At 50.5% G+C, this 18,499-nt stretch overlaps 1 protein-coding gene across 5 annotated transcripts in view; it reads right to left on the reverse strand.

Moving 5' to 3' along the window:
* TFR2 (transferrin receptor 2) overlaps nucleotides 1–18,499 on the reverse strand; it is a 49,653-nt gene that overhangs the window by 18,715 nt on the left and 12,439 nt on the right. The window contains exons 1-8 of one of the 5 annotated variants that reach the window (XM_083410261.1): nucleotides 12,603–12,727; nucleotides 9,269–9,335; nucleotides 9,045–9,086; nucleotides 8,378–8,437; nucleotides 8,058–8,277; nucleotides 3,523–3,712; nucleotides 936–1,076; nucleotides 750–861 (exon numbers count right to left, since the gene is read on the reverse strand). In XM_083410261.1, the coding sequence (XP_083266387.1) occupies nucleotides 750–861; nucleotides 936–1,076; nucleotides 3,523–3,712; nucleotides 8,058–8,277; nucleotides 8,378–8,410 (696 nt within the window). In that variant the 5' untranslated portion in view covers nucleotides 8,411–8,437; nucleotides 9,045–9,086; nucleotides 9,269–9,335; nucleotides 12,603–12,727. Of the gene's footprint in view, nucleotides 1–749; nucleotides 862–935; nucleotides 1,077–3,522; nucleotides 3,713–8,057; nucleotides 8,278–8,377; nucleotides 8,438–9,044; nucleotides 9,087–9,268; nucleotides 9,336–12,602; nucleotides 12,733–18,499 lie in introns of those variants that run through there. The other 4 variants (XM_083410262.1, XM_083410260.1, XM_083410264.1 and 1 more) reach the window with 4 other exon arrangements.

An 18,499-nucleotide genomic window follows, 5' to 3' on the forward strand; every position in this document is an offset into this window, starting at 1 on the left:
GTCGCAACGTATAAATATTTTTTTAAAAAACCCCAAATGTTTGTATTTTTTAACTTCCTTCCCTTTTAAGAGCAAGCATCTTTTTTGACAGGCGTATTGATATTCTGGGTTGCTGGTTAAAACCCCAAATGTTTGTATTTTTTAACTTCCTTCCCTTTTAAGAGCAAACATCTTTTTTGACAGACGTATTGATATTCTGGGTTGCTGGTTGAAACAGAATAAAAACTATCCACCTGCCCTGTCTCCTTTATCTATCTCAGTTAGAGAAAAAGTGTTACCAACTGGGAAGACCAATGTTGAACAGGGGTCAGCAAACTTTTTCAGCAGGGGGCCGGTCCACTGTCCCTCAGACCTTGTGGGGGGCCGGACTATATTTTTTGGGGGGGGAAATGAACAAATTCCTATGCCTCACAAATAACCCAGAGATGCATTTTAAATAAAAGCACACATTCTACTCATGTAAAAACATGCTGATTCCCAGGCCATCCACGGGCCGGATTTAGATGGAGTTTGGGCTGGATCCGGCCCCCAGGCCTTAGTTTGCCTACCCATGGGTTAGAGCGTCAGACTAGGACCTGGGAGAGGCCAGGGTTCACATCCCCTTGGATGAATCACTGCCTCTCAGCCTAACCTACACGGTTGTTGTGGGGATTAAATGAGGAAGGGGGAGATTCTGTACACGCCACCTTGAGCCCCTTGGAGAAAAAGGCGAGGTATCAATGCAACAAATAATAAAGAAATGATTGTACCGTGACGGTGCCGGAAGCGCTGTAGGGGCAGTAGACCTCCGGGTCTTCCAGCGGCAGTTTCTCCACCACGACCCCGTTTGTGTCGACCCGCTGCAGGAAATTGGGGCGCAGGCTGCGGGAGAAGGACAGAGGGCGCTGAAAGAGCTGCCCCTGCCAAACAACCCCTCCCCAGGGCCCTTCACTGACCGGTCAGGGCGCTGCAGCCCCACATAATGGCTGTCGGTCCAGCTGTGGTCCAGGCCGTAGGAGCCGAAGGCACTGAGGACGTGGCGGGAGAGGGCGTCCAGGCGAGGGGAGCCGGGCGGGTGCGGGGATTCGCTCATCATCCTGCGCAGAGAGAAGGGAGAGAAATGTTCCACAAGAGCAGAGCCAGTGGCCCATCAAGCCCAGAATCCTGTCTTGACAGTGGCCAGGCGTCTGTGGGAAACCCCCAATCAGGATTCGAATGCAAGACCTCCTGTGGTTTCCAGCAACTGGTAGTCAGGAGCTTTGCTGCCCCTGATATTCCTTGCTCTGCGCTGTGTGAACAAGGACTTTCTTGTATCTACCCGGAATCTCCCAACATTCAGCTTCAGGGGTTGTTCATGAGTTCTGGGGTTACGAGAGGAAGGAAAGAGTTTCTGTCTCTGCTTTCTCCCTGCCAGGCATTATGTTATACGTAAACTTCTGTCGCCTCGCTTCCTACACGCCTTTTCCCTAAGCTAAAATGACTTTCAGAAGATGTCTGGAGGCAGCCCTGTATCTGGAAGTTTTGTAATGTTTGAAGTTTTACTGTGTTTTATATATGCTGTAATCTATCCAGAGTGGCTGGGGATGGGCAGGGTAAAATAATAATAATAATAATAATAATAATAATAATAATAATAATAATAATATTCCAAAATGGTGCAACCTGTCTTCACAGCAGGGTGATACCATCCCCTTGATCATTTGAGCTGCCCTTCTCCAAATCCTTAGGTAAAGGTAAAGGTAAAGGACCCCTGGACAGCCAAACTTGACTATGGCATGTGACATTCGTCTCTACTTTCAGGCAGTTTGTCTGCAGACAGATTTCCAGGTTATGTGGCCAGCATGACTAAACCGCTTCTGGTGCACGGAGGACTGTGATGGAAGCCAGAGCGCACGGAAACGCCATTTACCTTCCCGTCACAGTGGTACTTATTTATCTACTTGCACTGGCACGCTTTCGAACTGCTAGGTTGGCAGGAGCAGGGACCGAGCAACGGGAGCTCACCCCGTCATTGCGGGGATTCGAACCGCTGACCTTACAATCAACAAGCTCAAGAGGCTAGGGAACCCAGAGACAGGGACCTAGGCTGCGTCCAAATCATACATTTAAAGCACATGGCTTCCCCCAAAAGAATCCTGGGGACTGTAGTTTGTTAAGTTTGGAAGCAGGCTGGAAGCTGGCGACCCAGAGACCTGTCTGCTCTGTGTTGGACCCAGAGCTGCGACGAATGGAGAAGCGAGATCTTTGAGGGGGTTTCTTGCTGTGAGCCCCTCCACCCTATGCTCAGGTTGTATATATGTGTCAATAAAACAACATATCCCAAGGACACCATAGTTTCTGATGACTTTCGTTCCAAGGAAACCAAACCCTAGATAAGCGCTTGAAGGAACCCCCCCCAGTCTCTCACAGCACAGAGACTGAGGTGGCGTGTAACACTGTGCTGTTCAGCTTGCTATATGGTGCTGTGCTCCAAACCACTGAGCCTCTTGGGCTTGCCGATCAGAAGGTCGGCGGTTCGAATCCCTGCGACGGGGTGAGATACTGTTGCTCTGTCCCAGCTCCTGCCAACCTAGCAGTTCGAAAGCACACCAGTGCAAGTAGATAAATAGATACCGCTGTGGCAGGAAGGCAAACAGCGTTTCCGTGCACTCTGTTTTCCATCACGGTGTCCCGTTGCGCCAGAAGCGGTTTAGTCCTGCTGGCCACATGACCCGGAAAGCTGTCTGTGGACAAACGCCGGCTCCTTCGGCCTGAAAGCGAGATGCGCGCCGCAACCCCATAGTTGCCTTTGACTGTACTTAACCGTCCAGGGGTCCTTTACCTTTACCTATGTTATAGCAGAAACAAATGTACACTGGTACCTCGGGTTACAGACGCTTCAGGTTACAGATGCTTCAGGTTACAGACTCCGCTAACCCAGAAATAGTACCTGGGGTTAAGAACTTTATCTCAGAATGAGAACAGAAATCGTGCTAAAGTGGTACCTCAGGTTAAGAAAGCTAAAGTGGCACCTCAGGTTAAGAACGGTTTCAGGTTAAGAACGGACCTCCAAAACGAATTAAGTTCTTAACCCGAAGTACCACTGTAATTAATTGTGTGATTCACAATTAACTTCAAAGCATTTCAGTGGAAGGGAAACGTCAGAAACAACCCAGAAAATAACTATCTACGTCAGTGTTCCCCAACCTTGGGCCTCCAGCTGTTTTTGGACTACAATTCCCATCATCCTTGACCACTGGTCTTGCTAGCGAGGGATGATGGGAGTTGTAGTCCAAAAACAGCTGGAGGTCCAAGGTTGGGGAACACTGATCTACGTAACATCCACCACCAAGAACAAAAAAAGCGATAGCGGCTGTCACTTGTATTCGCCTGCATGGTTTCCGATCCTCTACTCGGGCAAACACGCAGATGGAGGTACAGTAATTCCTGCTCCTGTTTCTGATGGAAACTCCGTCGTCCCTGGAGTCCCGTGGCCCCACGACACCCCCATCAATTTGTTCCACGTCCTTCCCACAATTCTGGGGTGAGGGGAAAGGACCTCACCTGATGGTCCCTTCAATCTTCTCCTCATTGAGGTACTTCTGGAACATCTCTCGCAAGTCAGCCCAGTAGAGCGGGGCTCCCCTCTGGCCGTCTTCCGCCTCGGGGGGGCTCTCGTCGTTCACCACGGCCAGGTAGTCTCCGCAGACCATGCAGGAAGACCCTCGGGACAAGACGTACCCCAGGAGGAAGGCTGAGGAAAGCAGAGGACAGAGGGGGGCAGTCAGGCTTTAAAGCAGAGGGTTAATAGGGTCACAGGGCAAAAGGCCAAATTTAACCCCAAATTTAAACCCGGAAGTTTCCCCATAGCCTAAAATGTAGGGATACCTGGAGGCCTTACTAGAAACTGAATATGTTAGGACTCATCCACATGTACCTTTCTGTGTCCAAGCGCTCCCCCCCCCTCGCTTTCCCCAGGGAAACCCACTTTTAACTCTGACTCGGAACAAACAGCAATTCGGGTTATCTGTGAATTGCTGTTTGCTCCATTGAGCTGTAAAGAACAGGTTTCTGCAGAGAAAGTGGAAGGGGGGAAGCACTTGGATGGGGACCTGTGCCTAGAAATTCAGAGCAAAGGTAAATGTGGTTGACCCCCAGATATGACTGGGGGTCATATCTTCAAAATGCACCCAAGCCAGCAGTGCTTCATGTGGCTGTAAGTTCCATAGGTTAACCAGGCACCAAGCCTTCCTTCCCCTTGCCCGGACTTCTTCTTAAACCTACTGGGCTTAAGTCGTATGAGAGAGTGAGAGAGCTCTTTCTCTAGGAATCCTGGATCAGGCCAAAGGGGACCAACCTAGTCAAGCACCCTGTTCTCACAGTGGCCGACCAGATGCCCCAGAGGAAAACCTGCAAGGAGGATGCATGAATATGAGAAGAGACCTGTCCAATCAGGCCAGGACATCAGGGCTTCTTGGCTCAGAAAGGAACAGAATGCCTATCTAATTGTTGTTGTTGTTGTTTAGTCATGACCCCCTGGACCAGAGCACGCCAGGCCCTCCTGTCTTCCGCTGCCTCCCGCAGTTTGGTCAACCTCATGCTGGTAGCTTCAAGAACACTGTCCCACCATCTCGTCCTCCGTCGTCCCCTTCTCCTTGTGCCCTCCATCTTTCCCAGGGTCTTTTCCAGGGAGTCTTCTCTTCTCATGAGGTGGCCAAAGTCTTGGAGCCTCAGCTTCGGGATCTGTCCTTCCAGTGAGCCCTCAGGGCTGATTTCCTTCAGAATGGAGAGGTTGGATCTTCTTGCAGCCCATGGGACTCTCAAGAGTCTCCTCCAGCACCAGAATTCAAAAGCATCCATTCTTCGGCGATCAGCCTTCTTTATGGTCCAGCTCTCACTTCCATACATCACTAATAGCTGAGTGCAAAGGGCTCAATGGCCAGGAGAGGAATCTCTGGGCGGGATTTGTACCTGGGTGGAGCTCAGGGCATGAAGGCCGCAATTGGGAGCAAGGCCACCTGGAGCCACTGCCAGGTAGAGTGGGATTTGTGGTGGGTGGGCAGAGGGTGGGGTCTGTGGAGGAGTCAGAGACAGAGAGACCACTTAGACCTTGGGGGAGAAGGAGCTGCATAGCCTTCCTTCCTTCACCTCCCCACCCCTTAGGAAGGGTTGTGTAGCTCAGCTGGTAGAGCGGCTGCTGGGCATGCAGAAGGTCGCAGCTGATCGGAAGTCCTCCCTCTGATTTCTTCCAGAGGTGCTGCCAGTCAGTGCCTGGCTAGATGGCCCAGTGCAACAGTTCTCAACCTGTGGGTCCACAGATGTTGTTGGACTACAACTCCCATCATCCCTGAGCTCTGGCCTTGCTAGCTAGGGGTGGTGGGAGTTGTAGTTCAACAGCATCTGGGGACCCACAGGTTGAGAAAGGCTGGCCCAGTGGGTCTGATGGGCAGCACGTGGTTAATCTGTGGAACTCCCTCCCACAGGAGGCAGTGATGGCCAACGGCTAGAATAGCTCTCAAAGAGGATTAGACAAATTCACAGAGGAGGAGAGGACCATCAATGTCTCCTAGGCAGGATGGTTATGTTCTGCCTCCAGAGTTGCAGGACTGGGGCTTTCCTAAGTTTGTTTTGAAGAGGCAAGGCGTGACCACACAGGTGAGGCCGATTGGTAACTCACAGCACCCGGTGGCAAGAGCCGGGAAGGGATATAAGGTCAGCATTTGCCTTTGGCTCTTTGTCACAGCAACACGTTCCCTGCTTTGCTGCGTTTGGCTTCTCGCTTCCCGATCCTTGGCTTCTAGACTCCCTGCTTCTTGGTCCCCGGACCCCTGATTTCGTGACTCCCTGCTTCTTGATCCTCGGACCCCTGATTTTGACTCCCTGTTTCTTGATCCTCAGAGCCCTGGTTTCGTGACTCCCTGCTTCTTGATCCTCGGACCCCTGATTTTGACTCCCTGCTTCTTGATCCTCGGACCCCTGATTTTGACTCCCTGTTTCTTGATCCTCAGAGCCCTGATTTCGTGACTCCCTGCTTCTTGATCCCCGGACCCCTGATTTCGTGACTCCCTGCTTTTTGATCCTCGGACCCTTGATTTCGTGACTCCCTGTTTCTTGATCCTCACACCCCTGATTTCGTGACTCCCTGCTTCTTGATCCTCGGACCCCTGATTTCGTGACTCCCTGCTTCTTGATCCTCGGACCCCTGATTTCGTGACTCCCTGCTTCTTGATCCTCGGACCCCTGATTTTGTGACTCCCTGCTTCTTGATCCTCGGACCCCTGATTTCGTGACTCCCTGCTTCTTGATCCTCGGACCCCTGATTTCGTGACTCCCTGCTTCTTGATCCTCGGACCCCTGATTTCGTGACTCCCTGCTTCTTGATCCTCGGACCCCTGATTTCGTGACTCCCTGCTTCTTGATCCTCGGACCCCTGATTTCGTGACTCCCTGCTTCTTGATCCTCGGACCCCTGATTTCGTGACTCCCTGCTTCTTGATCCTCGGACCCCTGATTTCGTGACTCCCTGCTTCTTGATCCTCGGACCCCTGACTTCGTGACTCCCTGCTTCTTGATCCCCGGACCCCTGATTTCGTGACTCCCTGCTTCTTGATCCCCGGACCCCTGATTTCGTGACTCCCTGCTTCTTGATCCTCGGACCCCTGATTTCGTGACTCCCTGCTTCTTGATCCTCGGACCCCTGATTTCGTGACTCCCTGCTTCTTGATCCTCGGACCCCTGATTTCGTGACTCCTTGCTTCTTGATCCTCGGACCCCTGATTTCGTGACTCCTTGCTTCTTGATCCTCGAACCCCTGATTTTGTGACTCCCTGTTTCTTGATCCTCGGACCCCTGATTTCGTGACTCCTTGCTTCTTGATCCTCGGACCCCTGATTTCGTGACTCCCTGCTTCTTGATCCTCGGACCCCTGATTTCGTGACTCCCTGTTTCTTGATCCTTGGACCCCTGATTTCGTGACTCCTTGCTTCTTGATCCTCGGACCCCTGATTTCGTGACTCCCTGCTTCTTGATCCTCGGACCCCTGACTTCGTTACTCCTTGCTTCCTGACCCTCGGACTCTTGGCTTCCTGACTCCTGGCTTCTGGACCCCCGTTCCTGCTCCCACCCCGCCATCTTGCCCCCGGTCCTGACGTCCCCAGCCAGGACTTCGATCGCCCGTGAACCAGACCATGACAACATCATAAGAGCCCTGACAGATCAGGCTAGTGGCCCACCAGATGGCCCCACAAGAAACCCACAAGCAGGACTCGAACACAAGAGCAACTCATCTCTCTTACGGTTTCCAGCAACCGTTCAATCACATGGCTTCCCCCAAAGAATCCTGGGAACTGTAGTTTGTTAACGGTGCTGGGAACTGTACCCCTGTCTGGGGTAAAATTACAGTATTCCGGCTTCTTTGTGGAGACCATGTGCTTGAAATGTATAAGACAGCTTCCTTGTTCACTCTTCAGTGAAATACAGTGGTACCTCGGGTTAAGAACTTAATTTGTTCCAGAGGTCCGTTCTTAATCTGAAACTGTTCTTAACCTGAAGCACCACTTTAGCTAACGGGGCCTCCTGCTGCTGCCGCACGATTTCTGTTCTCATCCTGAAGCAAAGTTCTTAACCCAAGGTACTATTTCCGGGTTAGCGAAGTCTGTAACCTGAAGTGTCTGTAACCCGAGGTACAACTGCATGAGAAGCTTGGCTCCCAGTGAGATGAACCTGCCCTTTTGTGTAATGCACCCATGGATGGTACTATATAATTCCTAATACAGTGGTACCTCAGGTTAGATACGCTTCAGGTTACATATGCTTCAGGTTACAGACTCCGCTAACCCAGAAATAGTGCTTCAGGTTAAGCAGCAGCAGCAGGAGGCCCCATTAGCTAAAGTGGTGCTTCAGGTTAAGAATAGTTTCAGGTTAAGAACAGAACTCCGGAACGAATTAAGTACTTCACAAGGTACCACTGTATTTTACTATTTATATTTATATAACAAATCCTTATAATTGCAATAGGGACACAGAGCCTCTGCGCAAGGAAAGCCCAGGCAGAGCTCAGCTCCGTGGCCAGATCTGGGGTCCAGACCCGATTCCTCTCACCCACAATGAAGACCAGGAGTCCCACGAGAACGAGGCAGACCAGGGCTTTCCAGCGATCCTTCCACGGGCACTGCGCCGTGTCTCCTGCCTTCTCGCCGCCCCGGGGGGCCCCGGGCCCCTCAGCCTCCACCACCTTCAACTGCAGTCCTTCGGGGTCTCCGTCGCCCTCAGGCATCTTGCGGTAGATGGAGTAGGATCTCCGAGGCAGCTTCTTGTTCCTCTGGCAGGGGGGTGAGGAGGAAGGGAATGGGGAGTTGATAAAGAGGGGGAGTCAGCCACGGCCCACAGACCCAGCCGGGTCGCCAATATTGCAGCCTTACCGCGTCCCGCAGCTGGGATCTCCAAAAATCCATGCCGTCCGGTTTTGCGCGGTTCCCGCCCTGCGGAGAGGCAGATGTTTGGCAGCTTCCAAGAACGTGAAACGAGATTTCCGCCAACCCCACCCGCCGCTTATCAGGATTATCACTGCCACCATGCCATCCATCCCTCCCTCCCAGAAACATAGGGGGAAATGGGTGGTTTTGCAGACGTGACTAACGATGGGTCCTTATTATCGGGGACGCTGCCTCGGGGACTCTTATCAGGCCCTGCACAGGCAGGCAGCCCACCCAGCTGGCCCGGCGGAGGCACGTACCACTTCCTCCGTTCTCGGGTCCTGGGTCAAATTTGCTTATTTCATTAGAACAGGAAGGCTGCAAGCATCATGTAAAGAAAAAGAAGGTACCGTATTTTTTGCTCTATAAGACTCACTTTTTCCCTCCTAAAAAGTAAGGGGAAATGTGTGTGCGTCTTACGGAGCGAATGCAGGCTGCGCAGCTATCCCAGAAGCCAGAACAGCAAGAGGGATTTGCTGCTTTCACTGCGCAGCAATCCCTCTTGTTATTCTGGCTTCTGAGATTCAGAATATTTTTTTTTCTTGTTTTCCTCCTCCAAAAACTAGGTGTGTCTTGTGGTCTGGTGCGTCTTATAGAGCGAAAAATACGGTACCTTCTATCATATGTGGTGGACCTGTTCCAAGGTAAAGGACTTCTGGGAAAAAAATTATAATGAATTTAAAAAAATGATGAAATATACATTTATTAAGAAACCAGAGGCCTTTCTCCTTGGGATAGTAGGTACTGAATTGCCCAAAAAAGATGTGAAATTACTTTTGTATGCCACAACAGCTGCTAGGATTTTACTAGCCAGAAAATGGAAAACGCAAGAATTACCAACGGTAGAAGAATGGCAGATGAAGATGATGGAATTTATGGAGCTGGCTGATCTCACCGGGAGAATCTGCGATCAGAAAGGACTACCAAGAAGGCTGGAAGAAATTCAAAGAATATTTGAACAAATATTCTAATATTAAAGATATGTAACCACCTGAAAGAACCAATCAGGCCTAGGATTAAATTAGACTTAAATATATAAATAAGAAAATGTACTATAAGAAAGGTAAAGAAATTGGAATACGACTGTATTAGGAAATAATGATATTGGAAACTGCTACATTCAAATTAAGAGGAAATTCAGATGGAGGAGATTAGAGGAAGTCAAGCAAAATGTTTATGAAAATGGATTTTAATTAACTGAGTTTCTTTTTTCCTGTTTATGTATTTTAAGTCTGTTATTTTTTCTTCTTTCTCACCTTTTTATTGTGTTGTTGTATATTTCTTTTTTCTTTTGTTTTGTTATGTCTATTGATGAAAATTAATAAATATTATTGGCAAAAAAAGAAAGGAAGGAAGGAAGGCTGCACAGTGGCGTAGCGTGGGTTGTCAGCACCCGGGGCAAGGCAAGTAATTTGTGCCCCCCCCCGCTGCACTGTCCCTCCCCCAGATAGTCCCTCGCTCTCTCTCCGCACCGCACGCCTGGCACCCTCCCCTCCACAGTGGGCGGCGACCCGGCGGCTCGGATCGGATTCGCACAGCCAGCACTGCAGTGAGAGAGAGTGAGTGAGCCAGGTAGGGGCAGAGAGCTGCGAGTGCGAGCGCGCCCCCCCCCCAGATGTTGCGCCCGGTGCGGTCGGCCTCCCCTGCACCCCCCACGCTACGCCACTGAGGCTGCAAGCATCAGACCCTGCGGTGTGGGAATCCTTTGCAGGCGACCGCAGGGCCTGGAGACAGGCAGCCGGGTTAGGCAGCCACAGCCGTGACCAAAGGAGGAATGACCACTGGGAGGAGCAAAGGGAGAAGAGACTGCATGGGGCATCTCTAGCAGGGCAGCCGGACACCTTCACCTGCCCCGGCTGAAACAAGAGACACGTCTCTCCACAGCAGGCACTATAACCTTTCAATAGTTTGACTTCACCCCCAAAGGACCGCTTGTCCATTGTCAGCGAAGACAGATGGATGCTAGCAATAATCACACACCTATACATATATTGGTGACCGGCAACAGTGGCTCTCCAGGGTTTCAGGCAGGGGTCTCTCCCCCCCCCCCCAAGTCCTACCTAGAGATACCATTGGAAATTGAACATGGGACCTTACGCATGCAGGGCTCTGTTGCTGAGCAGTGGTTCTTTCCTTAAAATAAAGCCAAGTCGCTAGTCCTCACTGAACAATGGGAGCTGCCTTTGGTCCACCGAGTTCAATATTGTCTACACTGAGTGGCAGCAGCGATACCTCTACGTATCAGACAGGTTATCCCTCCCAGTCCTACCTGGAGATGCCGTCAGGGGTTGAACCTGAAACCTTCTGCATGCCAAGCGGGTGCTCTCTGCCTCTGAACTACAGCCGTATTCTCCACTACTCTGCTTCCGGCTGCCCTTACCTGCCCCCCCCCCACCGGTTGTCACTTCTTATACCCAGAATGACCTGCCCTGGAGGAAGGGAAATGGAAGAGCAGGCACGATGAGAAGAGAAGAAAGTTTATTTTGCTTATTTTTTTATTTGTAGCCCACTTTTTCCTCCAAGGAGCTCAAGGTGGTGTACAGAGCTCTCTGCCACCCACACCCATCTAAACCCCCAAATTACAGAGTCACAGTGTTTCATGGCTGAACCCTGGTCTCTTTGGTCCCAGTCCAGTGCTGTAGCCACTACACCAGCCTGCCTCTCTCTTTGGGGCAGCCCCTGGCTTCTCTGGGGCAAAGATTCTCCTCCAATGAACGCCCTCTTTCTTTCTCTCTCTCTCACACACACAAAGAGCAGGTTAAATATTAGCTCCTGTGTGTGGTGAGTCAGGAATTCAGCTCTGTAGCCTCAAACACATATATTCACGCCTCCTCTCAGCAAAACTCAAGAGTCCTGGATCGTGGCCTTGCCAATTAAACCCCCATAAATCCAATTTCCTTTTGGGGGAACCCAGGAATCCTGATATTTAAGGCACCTTTAACCAGCTGGGACCTGCTCCCAACAGTGGCGTAGCGTGGGGGGTGCAGGGGGGGCCGGCCGCACCTGGCACAACATCTGGGGGTTAGGGTTAGGGGGCGCAAATCCACAGTTAGGGGGCACAAATCCACGGGTTAGGGATTACTTACCTTGTCCCGGGTGCTGACAACCCACGCTACGCCACTGGCTCCAATCAGGCAGGAAGTTCAGGAGTTCTGGGTCTGAGTCCCCCAGAAATTATCCCTTATTTGGGGGGAGAGGGGTCCCCCAGTTTTTACACCAGACTCTGCCTCTGGTGTTTCCTAGACTTTGAGGCTCTCTCCTTGCGGGGCCTGCCCACCTCCTGCAACCTGATTTCGCAAAGGTGGAGGTAAAAGTTATCTTATGAATCAAAAATAAAAACCCTTCATTTGCTGGCTCAAAGTGGTTTTTATTTCCCCTCGCGCCAGGATCCCCACACCACAACACAAAAGTGGCAAAAGCCATTCCAGAAGTTGTAAGTGAAGTCTGGCCAGACAGGAATTAGATCAGCTGGCGGGAGCTGTAGCCTAAAACAGCAAGAGACAGTGTGGTGCAGTGGTTAGACCATGGGTAGGCAAACTAAGACCCGGGGGCTGGATATGGCCCAATCGCCTTCTCAATCCGGCCTGCGGACGGTCCGGGAATCAGCATGTTTTTACATGAGTAGAATGTGTGCTTTTATTTAAAATGCATCTCTGGGTTATTTGTGGGGCATAGGAATTCGTTTATTTCCCCCCAAAAATTATAGACCGGCCCCCCACAAGGTCTGAGGGACAGTGGACCGGCCCCCTGTTGAAAAGGTTTGCTGACTCCTGGGTTAGACTTCTGAACTAGGACCTGGGAAAGATCAGAGTTCAAATTCCCCCACTCAGCCCTGAAACACACTGAGAGACCTTGGGGACCGGTCACCCTCTCGCTCAGCCTAGCCTACTTCATGGGACTGTTGTGAGGATCAAATGGTAAGGAGCTGCTTGGAGGAAAAGGTGGGGTTCAAACAGATAGACATATGGGGGCACCAGGTTGGGGAAGGCGAGAGAGATTGGGTGTGAGGCATGCCCCAGCGATCCCCTGACGTGGCGCTTGATTGAGATCCCAACCTTTAACCCTAAGCCCTTCCCCTGAAACAAACAGACCAGAAGAACCCCTCCGCCGCTCACTCCCTTCCGTGCCCAAAGCCCTTCCCCTCCATCCGCCCATCACCCCAAAGACTCACTGGTTCTTGGGGAGGCCTGGCTTTGTGGAGACGTTTTGGGTCTCCTGTCGAACTCGGCGCCTGCCCCTCTTTTGCTCCCTTGCTGAGTTGCTCCTCCTCCCTCCGTCCCTCGTGGCCCAAACTTCCAGGTCACTCAACCCAGCCACAGAGAGGAGAGACTGACCTCCCTTTAGCCAGGGGTGGGGTGGAGGCAGGGAGGGTGTGAGTGTGCTTGTGTACATGTGCCGGGGTGTGCCCACGCAGCCCCACCTCCCTGACCCCCCTCCCCACTTTTGCCTTTTGCAGATTTGCCTTTAATAATAATAATAATTTTCCCAGTAGTGATGTATGGAAGTGAGAGCTGGACCATAAAGAAGGCTGATTGCTGAAGAATGGATGCTTTTGAATTCTGGTGCTGGAGGAGACTCTTGAGAGTCACATGGACTGCAAGAAGATCAAACGCATCCATTCTTAAGGAAATCAGCCCTGAGTGCTCACTGGAAGGACAGATCCTGAAGCTGAGGCTCCAAGACTTTGGCCACCTCATGAGAAGAGAAGACTCCCTGGAAAAGGCCCTGATGTTGGGAAAGATGGAGGGCGCAAGGAGAAGGGGACGACAGAGGACAAGATGGTGGGACAGTGTTCTCGAAGCTACCAGCATGAGTTTGACCAAACTGCGGGAGGCAGTGGAAGACAGGAGTGCCTGGCGTGCTCTGGTCCAGGGGGTCATGAAGAGGCAGACACGACTAAACAACAACAACAACAACAACATAATAATGATGATAATAATGATGATGATGGTAATAATGATGATGATAATAATAATAATAATAATAATAATAATAATAATAATAATAATAATAAAAATTTTATTTATACCCCTCCCTCCCGGCCAGGGCAGCTAACACCAATAAAATCGCAGTAAAAACATAACGGGGGGGGGGGGGAACCAATTTAAAATACAGGTTAAAATGCACTTTAAAATGCAGCCTCATTTTAAAAGTAGCCGATAGATCAAGACCATAAGGGGAGGGAAACATAAGGGTCAGACTGAGTCCAAACCAAAGGCCAGGCGGAACAGCTCTGTCTTGCAGGCCCTGTGGAAAGATGTCAAGTCCCGCAGGGCCCTAGTCTCTTGGGACAGAGCGTTCCACCAAGTCGGGGCCAGTACTGAAAAGGCCCTGGCCCTATTTAACCACCTTGCGACTTGGGACCTGCAAAATGTTGTCATTTATGGACCATAAGGTCCTCTGCGGGGATACCAGGAGAGGTGGTCCCATAGGTACGTGGGTCCTAAGCTGTGGGTCCTTTATTAACTTTTAATGACACGAATGAAGGCCGCGCTAAGAAGCAAGCGACTAAATCAAATATTGGCATGTCGGAATCGCGTCGCACAGCTAATGATGCTGAATGAGTGTTGGGCGGATAAAAGAAAGTCCCTCTTCACGCAGATCACAGTGTTAACCTGTGGAACTCGCTCCTGCAGGAGGCAGTGATGACCACCAAGTTGGCTGGCTTCAGAGGAGGACTGGACATATTCCTGGAGGAAAATAAGGCTGCCGATGGCTGCTAGCCAGAAGGGCTCTGCTCTGACCTCCAGAGTTGAAGGCAGCAAGGCTTCTGATACCCCTTGCTGGAAACAACAGGGAGAGATGCTCTTTTGCTCAGATCCTGCTTGCTGCTTTCCCATAATGGGCACCTGGCTGGAAACTGTGAGAACAGGATTCAGGCTTAGGCGGGCCATTGGCCTGATCCAGCCAGGCTGGATGAGAGGCACAAATACAAGATGGGTGACACCTGGCTTGAGAACAGTACATGTGAAAAGGATCTAGGAGTCTTGGTTGACCACAAACGTGACATGAGCCAACAGTGTGACGCGGCAGCTAAAAAAGCCAATGCAATTCTGGGCTGCATCAATAGGAGTATAGCATCTAGATCAAGGGAAGTAATAGTGCCACTGTATTCTGCTCTGGTCAGACCTCACCTGGAGTACTGTGTCCAGTTCTGGGCACCACAGTTCAAGAAGGACACTGACAAACTGGAACGTCTCCAGAGGAGGGCAACCAAAATGGTCAAAGGCCTGGAAACGATGCCTTATGAGGAACGGCTAAGGGAGCTGGGCATGTTTAGCCTGGAGAAGAGGAGGCTAAGGGGTGAGATGATAGCCATGTTCAAATATATAAAAGGATGTCACCTAGAGGAGGGAGAAAGGTTGTTTTCTGCTGCTCCAGAGAAGCGGACACGGAGCAATGGATCCAAACTACAAGAAAGAAGATTCCACCTAAACATTAGGAAGAACTTCCTGACAGTAAGAGCTGTTTGACAGTGGAATTTGCTGCCAAGGAGTGTGGTGGAGTCTCCTTCTTTGGAGGTCTTTAAGCAGAGGCTTGACAACCATATGTCAGGAGTGCTCTGATGGTGTTTCCTGCTTGGCAGGGGGTTGGACTCGGTGGCCCTTGTGGTCTCTTTCAACTCTAGGATTCCATGATTCTTATCTTTAAAGATACAAGATGCATTCCTAGCAAGACAGTGTGAGCGAGAGATTTGAACAAGACTAGCAAACACCGGTTGTGCGACGTTTTTGAAAAGACAGTGTTTTATAGCTGTGGCTCCGGAAAGGGTTTCTATGGAACCAGTTGTAGGCTTGGTGGGGAGCCAAAAGGACCATCTGGTCCAAACCCCTGCAATTCAGGGATACTGTGGGCTGAGTGTGTTGACCACACTGAGCCAGATTATGGGCCCCTGGTCTGAGTTGGTATAAAGCAGCTTTCTATGCTCCAAAGTGAAAAGGATCTAGTGAAAGTCCAAGTGAGAAGGATCTAGAAGTCTTAGTAGAGCAGAAGCTTAACGTGAGTCCGAAGTGTGATGCAGCAGCAAAAATGGCAAATACTATTCTCGGCTGCATCCACAGAAGTCTAGTGTCCAGGTCATAGTATCACTCTATTCTGCCTTGGTCAGACCACGCCTGGAGTGCTGTGTCCAGTTCTGGGCACCACAATTTAAGACGGATATTGACACGCTGGAGTGTGTGCAGGGGAGGGCGACCAAGATGAACAAGGGTCTCGAAACCAAGCTGTATGAAGAATGGTTGAGGGAACTGGGTATGTTTAGCCTGGTAATAATAATAATAATAAAATTTATTTATACCCCGCCCTCCCCAGCCAAGACCGGGCTCAGGGTGGCTAACAAACAATAATAAAAACAAGTTGATTAAAATACAACTTAAAACACAAGATTAAAGTACAACATTAAAACATTAAGATGCAGCCTCTTCACAGGAGGAGAAAGGAAAAAAGAAAGAGGGGGGAGGGAATCAAATTGATTCTAAACCAAAGGCCAGGCGGAACAACTCTGCCTTACAGGCCCTGCGGAAAGAAATCAGATCCTGCAGGGCCCTGGTCTCATGAGGCAGAGCGTTCCACCAGCCCGGGGCCAGTGTTGAAAAGGCCCTGGCTCTGGTTGAGGCTAATCTAACTTCCTTAGGGCCTGGGATCTCTAGGGTGTTGCTATTTATGGTCCTCCTTGGGGCATACCAGGAGAGGCGGTCCCGTAGGTACGAGGGTCCTAGGCCGTGAAGGGCTTTAAAGGTCAAAACCAGCACCTTAAATCTGACCCTATACTCCACCAGGAGCCAGTGCAGCTGGAAAAGCACTGGGTGAATATGCTTCCATGGCAGAGACCCCGTGAGGAGCCTCGCTGCAGCATTCTGCACCCGCTGGAGTTTCTGGGACAGCTTCAAGGGCAGCCCCGCGTAGAGCAAATTACAGTAGTCAAGCTTGGAGATGACGGTCGCATGGATCACTGTGGCCAGGTCGGGGCGGGAAAGGTAAGGGACCAACTGCTTGGTAAAAAGGAGACTGGGAGGAGATATGTTAGCATCTTCAAATATATATATAGGGCTGTCCCATGGAAGATGGAGCAAGCTTGTTTTCTTGTTTTCCCCTCCCACCAGGGAAGAAGGGGTGTGTGAAATTCAGCACTGGGAACAATGCAGGGAATCACATCAATATTATCCAATGGCTGAACTGGGAATAAAAGGCTGCCACTGGGGGAGGGGAAGGGGCCCACTCTGAATTATGCTGGGTGGGTGCGGAGTCCAGGGGACCACAGAATAAGGTTGCCAGATTTTTCTTCCAATGAATCCAGGGACACTTTTCAACTCCAGTAGGAATGATAGGATTTTGTCAGGGGACTGATTTGTAAATCCGGGGACTGTCCCCGGGGAACGGGGACGTCTGGTAACCTTACCCCAGAAGCCAGCCCCCACCATTCCCTTCCCAGGGGTGGGAGACAACCAGTGCCTCCTATTCTCCAACAGGCAACATTGCGGGGAGGCTGCCAAACAGGGTGCAGATCCAGCCTCCAAGGAGCACGCAGCAGCGCGTGATACATTCCTTGGAGGCGGCATCTATGGCCCTTGTGGATCCTGCCGCCCGAGCAAGCATCTCTCGCCTTGCCTCTGAGGAGATTTCACCCCTCCCATAGCCAAGAATCTCCTGAGCAGTCTGCTGATTCTGCAGAGAGGAGGAGGCGTGTTCTGATATCTACATATTCTGCTCCAGCACCACAGTCAGTCAGTGAGTGAGTCGGTCAGTGAAAGAGAGAGTCGGTCAGTGAGAGAGTCAGGGAGTGAGTCAGTCAGTGTGTTGAAAAGACTGAGTGTTATCTCTGTGTAGATAAGGTCGCTGCAGAAAGCAGCTGTAAGACTCAGTGCAGTCCAGCATCTCCATTTGTATATAGTTTGTATGGTACAGTAGCTGTTAGTGAATAAAAGAAGATATTCTTCAGCGCTGTCGCCCGAGTGATTTATGCTCTGCTGTACTCTGCTGTACGATGACTGTCTTCTTGGTGGAGTGATTTGCGGTGCTCACAGCTCTGAGTTGTGAGTCCACGGCACTTGGACCTGTTCCTGTGAGGAAGGTGGTCTCTGGAAGTGCTATCCAGCTCGCCTAGCCCAGTCGGGGCTGAGGTGGATGAGTCCAGTTGGTGACACTGGCTCAAGGGCGATGCTGACAGCCTCATGGGTGGGCCAGCCCTGTTCCAACTCTACATTTCTATGGCTTTGTGAATTCAGAGTAAATGCAGCCGATTTTGGACAGAGCAGAATCTTGTAAGCGGAGAGGGCGAGAGTTGGATGGTGATTAGGTTTGGGGTGTTATGACTGTGTTCCTATTTTCACCAGTGTTGTGTTGCAGAATAGGAAGGTAAGAGGAGGGTTCCCAGCCCAGTGGCCTCCATATACACCTGCTGTCAGTCCCAAGACAATATGCCTATGCTAGCTGGGACTGATGTGATTTGTAGTCCAAAACATCCTGAGATCACTAGGTTTGGATTTGCTGCAGTAAGGGCTTTGCAATGTGCATTTATGTTAATTCCCCATCTGCCCTGAAGGGGGCAGAGCAGCACCCAGCTAAGACAACCATCTTCATTCAAGGCACATCAGCACACTTTAATGCTTTCTAAGAAACTATAAAGGAAGGAGGCCAGATTGTGCAAGGCAGGAGGTGTGAATGGCTGTGTGTCAATGTGAACATTTCCTGTGGTTTATTACTGTAGATCATGGCACGAGTAAAATAAGGTTGGCTTAATACGACCCTCCATTATTAACTTTCTCAAGGAACCAATATGCGCTTCTTTCTAAGGACAGGTATATGTCATTTCTTGGCTGGCTCTTCATGTGGGTTCTGTGGCAAAATTCTCACACTCGCTTTCTGTAGGGTTTTGAGAATGGTTGGGGATTCTTCCACAATTTAGATCAAGGTGTGTGTGTGTGTGTGTGTGTGTGTGTGGTAGGATTCGCTGTCTGCTCAAACTAATTTTGCTGCCCAAAGTAGCATTTATATATTCTGTCACTTTTGTTTCACATAATAAACCAAGCTTTCTTTATTCCTTCTCTGTGAAAACGTCTTGTGGGTGTA

Source organism: Podarcis tiliguerta (genome assembly GCF_965153285.1).
Source record: "Podarcis tiliguerta genome assembly, chromosome: 13".
In the NCBI taxonomy this organism is placed as follows: Eukaryota; Metazoa; Chordata; class Lepidosauria; order Squamata; family Lacertidae; genus Podarcis; species Podarcis tiliguerta.